This window comes from Rhamphochromis longiceps, linkage group LG18 (assembly GCF_057381845.1).
Source record: "Rhamphochromis longiceps isolate RC_006_pf linkage group LG18, R_longiceps_female_GT1.1, whole genome shotgun sequence".
Taxonomy (NCBI): Eukaryota; Metazoa; Chordata; class Actinopteri; order Cichliformes; family Cichlidae; genus Rhamphochromis; species Rhamphochromis longiceps.
In genome coordinates this window covers 16,163,162-16,175,604 of record NC_140574.1, presented here as the reverse complement: position 1 = coordinate 16,175,604, position 12,443 = coordinate 16,163,162, and the positions used below count along the sequence as shown (strand labels likewise).

The window sequence follows — 12,443 nt, the reverse complement described above, 5'->3', positions numbered from 1 at the left end:
TAGCTAAATGTTACCTTTGCTGGTTGCAGCATTAAATTTCAAATGAATCGTAACATGACTCAGAAAAGAAAATATTGAAAAAAAGAAATAATAATTTTGCACTTCGCTAGTACGCAGCACCTGTACTGTTGTCTGGTGTCACACCTTCTAGCATTTGTTTCTCGCAGTTTAGTTGCCAGGACTCGGACGATGTTCAGAAATAGCAGAAAATTAATCTGAAGAGGAAATAGAAACATAATGTTAGAATTAGATGTAATTGGAATCACTGAAAGGTGTCTTATCCATCAGCTGTGATGCCACAGGTGCAGCGAAACACTGTCATTTCGCACACGGTAGGGGAAAGTTGAAATCAGCACGTACTCACCACTACAGCAACCACGATGGGCATTTGATATATCCATTTAAAATTGCCTGCGCTTAGGTTCCAACACCTGTGATAGACAAATAATAACAAGGCATCAATAAACAAGTGATATGACAACCTTCTTTGTGGGGGGGGGGGGGGGGGGGGGGGGGGGGGTATTGTTTTCTGCCATCATGTCGGATATACAGAAAGGGCACAAACACAACATCAGGTCATGTTTTATGGCTGTCAAAGAACTTTAAGATTTGCAAGGCTTTGAAATAACAAAATCTGCTCTTTTTATTTGGAATTAAAAGTTCACTTGACCCCAGATGTCATTTCAAAGATTTATAGACAATGCACAATGACAGCATTTGATTTAGGTTAAGTATGGTATTAACCATAGGCCGGTTTTACTGCTAGATTTTAAGCCATATGGATATTATTATGTTTACTCAGTTTCCCAAATATATTGCAAAGGTACATATTGTGGTTATCATCATGTATGGTAGGTTTTTTTGCTAAAAAAAAAAAAAAAAACAATAAAACAACCCAGACAGGAGGCAGAAATGTTCTGCTGCTCTCTCACCGACAGAGAAGAGAATTATGTGGTTTAGTTCCACTCTACAGCTGCTGGATACTAGCTTAGTCGCGAGCTCCCAGCTGCAGAAACTTCATGTTTTACTGTGGTACAGGACCAATGTGGACACTGCAGATAATGGTAGTTGGAGGTGGTTGAAGTTCTGCCCGTCTGGTTTGGGAGTTTTGGCAGTTTTGACCCAGGTGAAGTTGCCCATTTGTAAATCGAATTTGAATACACTGATTTTTGGCCACTTTAAGCTTTATTGGACACACTAATACCAAATATGTGCGGTTAATTCATACACAACTGTACACACACACTTAATGGGAAAGTAGTGAAACTAAATTGCTTCTATGGATCACTTACTCTGTGTCTGCAAACATGGCTCTCACAGTTGCCCAAATGGTTACAAACACAGCTGGTACACCTGCAAAATAAAATAAAAAATGTCTAACTTGGTATCATAAAAAATTTATCAAAAAGACAAAAAATAATTTGCTCATGTGAGAAGAATCCGGGTAGCACAGCATCCACATTGTATGCGCTGTGCTTATGACATTTATACGCACAGTGTGTACAATGCAGGAACTGTAAAGCCCATATTCAAAATCTTTTTCTTTTTTTTTTCTCCAGATGAGTCATTCTCCATTGTCCTTTCTTATTCATGAGAATTTCATCAGCAGATATGGAAGTACCTCAAAGTGTTCCAACTTATTTGCATGCTAATTACACCATCAAAAATTTAATTCCTTTGATAAGAGCTGCGTTGCAGGTCAATGGATCTACTGAACATGCAAGTACAATGTAAATTAAGCAAGCAAACTCACCCCATCCAATCACAGTAAATCCCCACAGGCACTTTCTATTGGAGAAGAAGGTCATAAAAATGAGACTGTGGAGGTAGAGACCCTCCACGAGAATCCAGTAGTAATTAGTTGCCAGGAAGTACATAAACAAGGTCACGACCACCTTACAGGTAATCTATAGAGAGAAGAAGAAAAGAAGCAACAGATTTAAAGTTTAAACACATACCTTATAACTCTAACATACACCTATGGTACTCTGATTTCAGCTACAGGTGATAAACTAGAAGGGCACTTTCAATAGGTTTTTATGATGACACTGACATGGATTGTGGGCCTCTACAGTTTTCTCATGTCAGCGCTGGTTTCCTATGTGCCACAGAGCTGAATATCAAATACTGCTTGGTTTAAAGGCCACTGGAAGGTTTGGGTCCAAAATACATTTCACGCCTGCTGATACATTATGGACCATTCACGCCTCTCAAGTTGTCTGGGTACGGTTTTACTCGCTATCCCCCAGGGTCAGGACTAAGCATGGAGAGGAAGAATTTGGTTTTTATGCATCACACAGCTGAGCAGAAAAACACTTTGCACATGTATTTCACGAGACAGCTGAATATGAGCAGGGGAAACTGATCTAACATTGCAAACAAAGTCCTGCACACTGTCAAAATTGCATTGAGAAATGAATATATTTTTGCAATACTGTGCATCAGCGCTGAAATGAGCTCCCAAAAAATCCAGATAAGATGAAAAAAACTCAGCAGGACTGCTCCACTGAAGGCTTAGATATTTCTGTTTGCTACAACCTTGTAATAAATAAAATTAATTCACACATTAAGTGCTTTACCCATTTTTTTAAAATATATTTTATTTTTTTATAGTCTCCCATTTAATAATGCTCTAATTTATCTGTGTCTGCAGCTGCAACTTTTGTCTTCATGCATTTTTATGTCATGCACGTTTGACTGACCTCTTGTTGAAAGGTGCAAAACAATATGGCTTATGTTACTCATGTTCAGATTATTCACCACAGGCATGATTATTTTTCAGGCAGGATTCACTCCTGCTGCTTTTCGCCACACCGCTAATTGTTGAGCAACTTTAGAGGCACGAACGAGGTTAAAATCTTGTTAGCTGACCTCCAGCTAGTATAAACATGAATGATATATTGGCAATTTACAACTCTGATAGTGTCAGAAAAATGAAGACTCTCTCACCTGGCATTTCATTAGGTATACCTGTTCAACTGCTTATTATTGCAAATCAGTCAATCACATGACTGCAACTCAATGCATTTAGGCATGGAGATATAGTAAAGATGACCTGCTGAAGGTCAAACTGAGCATCAGAATGGGGAAGAAAGGTGATTTAAGCGACTTTGAATGTGGCATGGTTTTTGGTGGCAGACAGGCTGGTCTGAGTCGTTCAGAAACTGTTGATCTACTGGGGTTTTCCGACAAAACCATCCCTCGGGCTTATGGAGAACGGTCCGAAAACGAAAAAAAAATCCAGTGAGCAGCAGTTCTCTGTGTGGAAATGCCTTGGTGAAGCCTGAGGTAAGAGGAGAATGGCCAGACTACTTTGAAGTGATAGGAAGGCAACAGTAACTCAAATAAGCACTTGTTATAACCAAGGTATGCAGACGAGCATCTCTGAACGCACACCGTGTTAAGCCTTGAAGCAAACGGGCTACAGTACTCTAGCCCACATCGATCTCTAATCACATTTTCTTGTCTGTAATTACTGCAGATTGGTTAGCACACAAAGTGCTCACAGATCCTTGTGATGAAGGATGGTTCTGAACAAAATAAAGACTTTTACTGGGAATCATGGGACCTCTTTCTTTTTCTCTAAGTGCGGTCACAGCAGCTCGAGAGGAATCTTCGTAGATCTTCTGACTAGCCTCAGTGAGAAATGTAGCCAGACAATGTGACAACTATTTACTCATAGCAGAACAGCTTTATGAGATTTCCCCATCTTCAGGTGTTCCTTTTCTTTAGGACTGTTAGAGAAATTGGACATATTTTGACAGCTGGGTCATATGTTGTGAAAGCATGGGCAAATGTAATAACACATAAAAGTTTCTCATTATCATTAGATGTACCTCAGGAACATCTAAATTTGCAGCGCTACTGTCATTGCACCCACCCAATGGGAAAATACTGCTCTGAACTACATCTGTAACCGAGTTACAATGCCATTTTGTTACTGTGGAAACAACACATTTTGCTCATGGATCACTGTGTGAGTTTAGGCTCATTACTGTATATGTTGGTTTTTTTAGCCAGACTCTTTTTCTGATAAAAAATAACATGTCTTTTTTTTTTTTTACGGGTGGGGGGGATGAGAAAATTTCTGAAAAAACAAACAAACTGGGGCGAGTAGTTACAGAGATATGACTCCTTCCCAGACATAACCCATAATAGGGTGCTAACAATCCATTGTACGCATTTGAGCATTAATGGATTGCTGTTAAATTTTGTTGGTCCCCAGAGGGCGTGGATCAATTTCCTCCCACCACCAGCAAGTATACGTTTTCACTTATTAAGAAAGCTTCAGGTCTCAAGCGTCGTGGCCATCTGCCTTTCCCATTATAGGGTTGAGATTCTTGATTACAAAATTTAGCAATTATTCGATTATTAGATGGGTATCAGTGGAATTACAGACAAAAAGAGGTTAGCGTCTACCACGACTGGCTTTGGTAATCTTTTGATTTTTTTTTATTTTTTATCTAGTACCTTCATAAGTTTCCATGTGATCAGTAATTGTCTATTTATTTATTTGTTTGATTATTTTGATCATTTCTAAATATTTAAATAAAATTGAATTGAATAGAACTGAGTTTGTTTATTTTTAACAGGGACAGTGTACATTAATAAACATTGCTGTAATTGTACTAGAGTTAGCAACAGGTTAATATTCATCACCTGCAAACTAACAGCATTTCTGTTAACCTCTGCTGTGTTATGTTTGTACTGTAAATGAACCAAAACATCATCATGCTAGCGAGTTAAGACCAGATGATAAGTCTGGTAAATATGCTGCATGTTAAATATGCAGATTAAAAGCATGCAGACAGCACATACAGAGTCCACTGTGGAGTTTTTTCACAGCATCTGCGCTTCATAGTTACGGTGTTATATGGTCGACCAATGGATTATTATTGCAGCTTTCTGAAATGCGTCTGTTTTATTAAAACATTCAATTAAATAATAATTTAATTAAATGTTTGACTTCTTTTTATCTATATATATTTCTACCACAAATAAAGAGAATGGATGTAGTTCACTGGCTTAACTCAGTTCTTACGCAATGTCTAATTATCAGTCCCAAGCGCACTAATTCACAAATGTTGTTCCTGTGTTATTCGCAGCCTCTTATTTTCTGTGTCCATCCCAGTGTCTTAATCCATTATCTGTATTTGTGTGGAACAAAGCTTTTGAACCCACTGTTTCAAAGTTCTGAGTGAAAATGTTTTATTTCATGCACAGAATAAAGTTTTGAAACTAAGTGCGTTATCACCATGCAACATACGGGAAGCACATTTTATATGTGAATGATCGGTGTCTCTCATGCCAATTGTATTAATCTTTAAAAGCAATGTGACATAAATGTATCAATAGACTACCAACAAAATTAACCGCAAACACTAAAGTTGGGACTCAAAGCACAGAGTACTGCACACAACTCAAAGGACGAGCGAGTGTTGTGTCTACAATTAACTTGCACTTAGCAAAGAACCAATTTTAAACAGTATCATTAAACCCATAATTTCTTTCCATTTCTTTAGCTGAATATACAAACAAAAAGTACGCAGATAACACAGTCTGACAGGTATTTTTGAACCAACAGGTGATTCCCAAAGCTGAAAACTTGACATATTTCAACTGGTTTGCAGTGTGTCAAAAATTCTGCAGCAATATCTTCACAGAGAACAGAACAAGCATCCAAATAGGAATTTTGGAATCTCTTTAAGAAGCCTCGGGGACTATTCATGAAGACTACTTAAAGTTTGAGTAAGAGAGCTCAGACTGAGTTGAGCTTCCATACATCCTTATTAATAAAGTGCAATAAGTTGCTGCACCTAATTCCAATTTTGCTATAAAGAAGAAGGCTTTGCATTATATACACATATTCAGCCTGTGATTTCTGCAGGAGCGTCAGACCTTTTGTGATCGGACTGGTCTGTGGTTCAGACCTTACATTTTCTTTTTCTTAATTAAGAAAATAAGTGGTTGAAAAAGGTTATTTGCTCCATACATAAAATGATGAATTATGCCAGAGTACACACACCTAAGTTCCCTCATTGTGTCACACACAATATTTCACTTACTAAGCAGTTTGAATACAGTATAAGTCACTTTGCAGAGATACAGAGGATGAAAGATATCCCTAAATATATAGTGTAAATTGTTTGTGTATTAAAGCATCCGTGAAAAGTACACAGTCTTTACAAATTTTTTCAGACTTGACTCTGTTCAGGAAAGCCAAGTCCTGGCCTAGTAAAACCTTGGCACGGTGACAAGCAGTACAGTTTATTTGCTGCAGTACTGGAAAAGACTCCTGCAAAACTTACCTAACACTTCCCATGCGGAAACACAACTCTTCACACCAAGCAACACTAATCAAATTATGTGTACACGTAAAGCAAACAAATCCTGACATTATATTTTTTTGTGAGTACTGCACGTTCACTGACTACGACAACAACTTTATCTGCTGCTTCTGTTTCTATTTGGTTTACTTACAAAATGCGTTTTGTCGGTTTGTGAGGCTTCAGAAATAGACTTGATGTCTTCCACACTGACTCCTTCCATGTCTAATGTCGATCCGGAGTAGAGAACAACGTCTTTTACAAAAATGCTTATAGCTCTTAGCATGTAGGACACAAAGAGGTGCATGTGGATGTAGTTCCTGGTACAGTGTAACCGTCTAAAAAAGAGAGAGAGAAAAAAAAGAGTGGTATGGTCAAATATCAGATATGTGAGAAATTTTTCCTATTTTTCTTTTTTTTAGACAGTTGGTACACCTCAATGTTAAGTTTGTGCTCGACTTTTCACACGCACACAAACAATACGCATCTTAATTAGAGCCAGCTGAATTCCACGCTGACTACAACACATTCTCAAGAATTAGGAGCTTGAAACACACAAATATTAAATCGTTACACTCAAAGTGAGCAGTAAAAATGAAATTGCAAGCATGTGTTGAAAGGGATCCAAATTTGCTTCCACGAAAGCACAAGTTTATCAGTCAAAAATTCTTCATTCTTAACATTTGTAGAAATGTTAACATTTGCAACTGTGAAGTGATTCTGGCACTGTGCTCCAAAGGGAGCTGCAGGATCAATAGCCATAAAGGCTACATTATTGCAGTCAAGACAAAACGTCAATGCTAAAATTTCTTGAATATTTACTAGTGCAAAAAAAAAAAGACATGACAGTTTAAAGTCTAAATTTGTCAACATTTACTTGACGCTGACATTAGATCAGTGTAATTTCTACCCACTGTTTCTTTCTCTAAAGACTCTTTAATGAGCTGAATTCTTTGACGAGCAACCCTCAGAGAGCTATTGATTGAGAAAAACTAATCTAGCGTACATTTCCCCAGTGAAAAATTCTGAACACAAGTGGTAATGCAAAATATCCCCTCTTCTCTCTCCCTGGAAAACATTTATGAACTCTCCTGTCTAAAAGCTGATGTGTTAAAGAGGAGACATGGCTGGAGTGCTCTGAGCACAGAGCCAGAATGTCAGATGGGCCCCTGGGACAACTTATTAAACTCATTTTGCCCGTAGATTTCCTGGTGCCAGTTGGGAGCATTCCTAAAAACCTTCTGACTGCCTGCCTGTACAGTAAGTCACGCCGGTTGGAGCATTGGTAAATAGTTCCTTCCCATTGATTAGTGATAGTCCCTGTGCTCAACTAAATAAGCAAATAATAACAAATCTGCCCCGTGTTAATCAAAATGATTAAAAAAAACAGACATTTTCAGACTGAATTCAACCTTGTTTTAAGGTTTTTTCCTTTTTCATTTAAGAAAGTAGCCCTAAGGTAAGGCTGATACCTCTTATGTTTGTACAGTAGGAGGAGAGCTTTTCAAACACAGCACTTTGCTCTGAATTCACATCCCTTCACTCCCTTGTTTAGATGTTTACATGTGGGAAAAGGTGGATGTTGATTAGGAAATGTAATCTTTGTAAGCTGGGAGGAATAATAAAAAATAAAAACTCAGCATACACACTTTGGTTGTGTGTCAGCGAAATCTGAAATCAGCATGAAAATAACAAAGAACCTAAATGTCAGGCAATGAGGCATGCATTACAGCACGCCTGAAGGCAGGCTCCTCCTCAAAGGCAGTCTGTTAAAAGTCAAAGTAAAAGTCAAAGGTAATGCTTGATATAGATTGTGTGCTCCGTGCCGTCGCTGTGACACAACACATATATTGCGATGCACGATTATCCGGTGGAGTTGGGGTGGGGGTGATGGGGGATTCACAGCATGCCATCATGCTGTGAATCATTTGGACTCCCTGTTTTGATCCCTTCTCCAATTGCTCTAACCTTAATTTCTGACCTGATCAAACGCCCTCTCTTTTGGGAACATTTGTAGTTGAAAGTACTGATTGAAAAAGTCCAGCAGCAGCATCGACTCACCGAAAATATCCCAAAATGACCACAGCCACCATGAGCGACCCCAAAGAGACCGAGTACCCAACCGTGTAAATGAGATACAGACGGTGAAAGACGTCCTGTTGGAAAAGGATAATTTGTTAGAATATCAACAGACACATTATCCCCTCCTAATTGCATTGTTTGATCCGCTGTATGTTTTAGTCAGACATGCTAATCCTGTTTGTTGGGAAAATTTATTTAAGGATGTCTCCAAATAACCTGGTTTGTCACTGGAAAGCATCAGTACACTGGGCAGTAGTTTAATCCTCCAGCAGAAGAAGCCTGGCTGCACGTCACCAAGTTAATAAGTGCCAGGACCTCCTTGTGATGTAAGTTGATACTACACTGCTGTTATCATTTAGCATCAGGATCTTGTGCCAGAAAAAAATGTGCGTCTGCAGTATTGCTGTTTGCTTTAGTTCATGCACACATATTTATCATTATCTACTGCAACTGCTCCTCTGTTGGAACATCGATCTGAACATTCGACGTCATACAGATGACAGCGGTATCGTATCGTTTCAGGCCAGAAAAGGGTGACGATCAAAGCATGACAGCTTTCACGGCTTTCTCACAGCCTTTGAATGTTTTCATTTATCAATATTTTTAACAAGTTTTCCATCCTTCTTACAAGAGCTATTTACTGCCAGCACTGACATCTAACACCCCGAGCGATGGTAGAGGAACTCTGCACAGGCACCTGCGATCAAGGTCACATCTAGCTGTCAGTCACACTGGGTTGTAGTAGTTCTTCTTCTTTTAACTGTTTCCACACGATGCTTTGCAGTGTAATGGTGCTGTTGGTGCTCATGGTATTACAGATTATGCAACACATAATCCTCTTTATTAAAGTTAAAGATTTCCATTTTGTAAGACGTGTACGCCCGCTTAAAATGTGCAACTGTGTCAGGATACACAGCAAAGAAACACTATCAGCTGACAGGTCTGCTATGAAACAATGAAACAAATACAACAACTATAAAGACCTCATTATGATAATTAATTATAACGTCAGGTAAATGACAACAAAGCTCTAACATTAAAACATTAGCTGAGCTAAATATACAACACACTCCACCCTGGGCCTAAGTATGTCAATTTTTATGGTTTGGCCTTAGAGAAGAAAAATAATAATTCTACAGCATAAAATGGTCATAAGAAATTACCTTTCACTGCAATAGCCTCAAATCAATGAAATAGATTGCACTACAGTATGAGGTGCAACTTCATTAACCCTTTCCAAACCATCCTAAAAATTTTGTTAAAACCTTCTCAACTCTTCACTCACTGACTTTTATATTATAGATTTCATGCACACACTTGGAAATAGCATATTATATATTTTTTTATATGTGTGTGTTGTCAGACGTAACTGGCCTACACAGGTCTGGCCTGCCCTGACATATATCCTATCAAACACCTCGAAGAGACCTGTAATAAGGTGGACCCCTGACTAGCATCCAGGTCTCGTCACCTATTAGTGATGCTGTTGAGGTTATATCAAAGATTTGCAGCAAAGTCTTCCCAAAATGGTCGAGGCTGTTGCAAAAGCATAAAAATGTTTGCTAATGCTCCACACTAATGGTTTTCAAAGAAGATGAAAATCTAATCGGTTCTTCCTTAATCCAAGAGAACATTTGTGCAAGATTTGACGATACTGCATTCACAAGAAAGGATGCATAAAAATCATTAAAATCGACGAATGTAGCTGCATGACTCAACTGTGCAACTGCGGGTCTTATTATTGTTAAGTTACTCAACTGAGCCATGTCTGGTGAGTTCTTAGTGGTCTTAGATTTGCGAGGGAATGACTCAGTTCAAGACTAATCTGGCACTGTTTTCACTTTGTATTATAACATAAATTTAGCCAGTTACAGCCATTTTATCACAAAGCGACCACATGAATATCCTTTCATTATCCCCTCATCATCTTCTCAACATTTCAGTAAATACGATCAGACTTTATTTGCATTGCACATTACTAAGAAGGCATGCTGTTAATTTGTTACGCATTTCAAAGGAAGTATAATTGCAGGGTACATTTTTTTCTTAAATACCTTAAGTGAGACAATTTGCTATGGTGCTGCTGTTAATTATTTTGGTGGGAGACAGTGTCAGCATGTAAATGGAAATCAGATGGATCTTACCATTTGATAGCTTGGGTTATATTCGGGGAGGTGTTTTGAACATTCAGTATAATCGGCCCATGTTCTGTTGGCTGCTGCCAGCTGCCATATCCCATTGCTGTCACACTGACGGTGTGCTAATCCTAGAAATCAACAAAAGAAGTCTGTTTTTAATTACAGATTTAAAGCTGCATAATTCAATAAATTGCCAAAGCAGGTTCAGAGAGAGCTCGAGTTATAATTTGCAATGAATTTGCAGAGCGCAGCCTAACTCATTTTAAAATTCAGGGATTTAACTGCTTACTGTATCCAGGGCCAAGCTTACCTTTATGGTTGAAGTCAAAGATATACTCTGGACAGGGAGTGGATATTTTCCCAGGAGGCCCTTCAGGCCAACAAACAATGCCATCCCAATCTGGTGAGCAGAAACCATCTGCAGAGAAAAGAAAAGAGTTGAATTAAAACCAAATCCTGTCATGACTATAGCACTGCAGTAATGGTCAGTAGGCATTTCCAAGATCTGCTTGTTTTCAGGGTTTTTGTTTGAATTTTAAAAAGCAGACACACGATACATAAACAGCACTGGAATGGCACTGCAAAAGCAGCCTTGTAATTTCATGTGTGGCATAACTGACCCCCCCCCCCCCTTTTTTTTTTTATTCATATTTGTTCTACTTGTGGGAAACATGGGTCACCAAAAGAAAACACATGCCTGTCCACTTCCCATCTATTGTCACATAATTAAGACTTGCAACCATGGAATTTCCCGCATGCTGACAACAAGTTGTCCATTGAATCTGGTGTGGTGTGTTCATTAAGGCTTGTTTGTTAGCTGCCGGATATTTCCATAACTGCTCCGTTGTTGATAACACAACAACCATTATAATGTTGTATGGAATTGGTTTTAGCATGGATCTTATTTAAAGACTTCCTGCAACACTAGCTGCATTGTAGTGCCCTAACTGGCAAATTATGGTTAAATAACAGCACTATATTATATAATTCACTTTCAATATGTATCATATGTTTTGAGGGTTTTTTTTAGATGGATCACATTCAATTAATTAACAACATCCAATTTGATTATTCATTTACGTACAGAGTTATGTCTTGCTAGGGTGAATGAAATTTTAGAGAATGGGAAAAATGGTGATAAGATGTAAAACAAATGTCTTATTTGGCCAATCATTATACCCAGTGCAACAATTTTATGTATATTTAAATTAATTTTTTGAAAATGTAAAATATTTATTTTAAAAATTTAGTAATTAAGTTGAAAAAAAAAATTCAAGTTCTCATTACAATTTACAGTCCTCAACATGTTTTAGACCACCACCGACTAAAAGGTTTGTGCCAGTCCTTCCTTAAATTAACAGTATTTATGATTACCAAAATATTGTTTTATGTTCTATAACAGCTAATCCAACAGTACAGCTGTGCTATTTAATCAAAATCACATTTTTAGTGCTAAAGTATAGTTATTCTTAATATACATGAATTTTCAGATTCACTGTTTTTCAAAACAACCATAATAAAACATGTAATTTTGTAATAAATGATTAATTTATGGTTCTCAGAATTCTCTTTTTTTTCCTGTTCAAATTTAGGTAAAATTTGAATTCAGTCATTTTTAGTTTTCAGTTTTGTTTTGTTTTTTTGGGTTTTTTTTTTATGAGACGTGGTCTAATAAATGTGTTAGGAACTACAATTTTGTATCAGTCTGGACTTAGGTGACCATAGTGGTTTGGGTGATTTCACTTTATTAATAACAATAAATTATATAGTAAAGAATTGACTAATAATAATAATAATAATAATAATTATAATAATAATAATAATAATATAACAACAACAATAATAATAATGATCATGATCATGAAATCCCATATTTGCATTCATTTTTTTACATATA

At 37.5% G+C, this 12,443-nt stretch overlaps 1 protein-coding gene across 1 annotated transcript in view; it reads right to left on the bottom strand.

The window, feature by feature from the left end:
* The window catches only part of pth1r (parathyroid hormone 1 receptor), a 52,203-nt gene that overhangs the window by 4,628 nt on the left and 35,132 nt on the right, over nt 1-12,443 (bottom strand). The window contains exons 3-10 of the mRNA XM_085389437.1: nt 10,857-10,964; nt 10,553-10,674; nt 8,388-8,482; nt 6,481-6,664; nt 1,754-1,907; nt 1,293-1,353; nt 365-431; nt 121-215 (exon numbers count right to left, since the gene is read on the bottom strand). Of these exons, the coding sequence (XP_085245563.1) occupies nt 121-215; nt 365-431; nt 1,293-1,353; nt 1,754-1,907; nt 6,481-6,664; nt 8,388-8,482; nt 10,553-10,674; nt 10,857-10,964 (886 nt within the window). The remainder of the gene's footprint in view (nt 1-120; nt 216-364; nt 432-1,292; nt 1,354-1,753; nt 1,908-6,480; nt 6,665-8,387; nt 8,483-10,552; nt 10,675-10,856; nt 10,965-12,443) is intronic.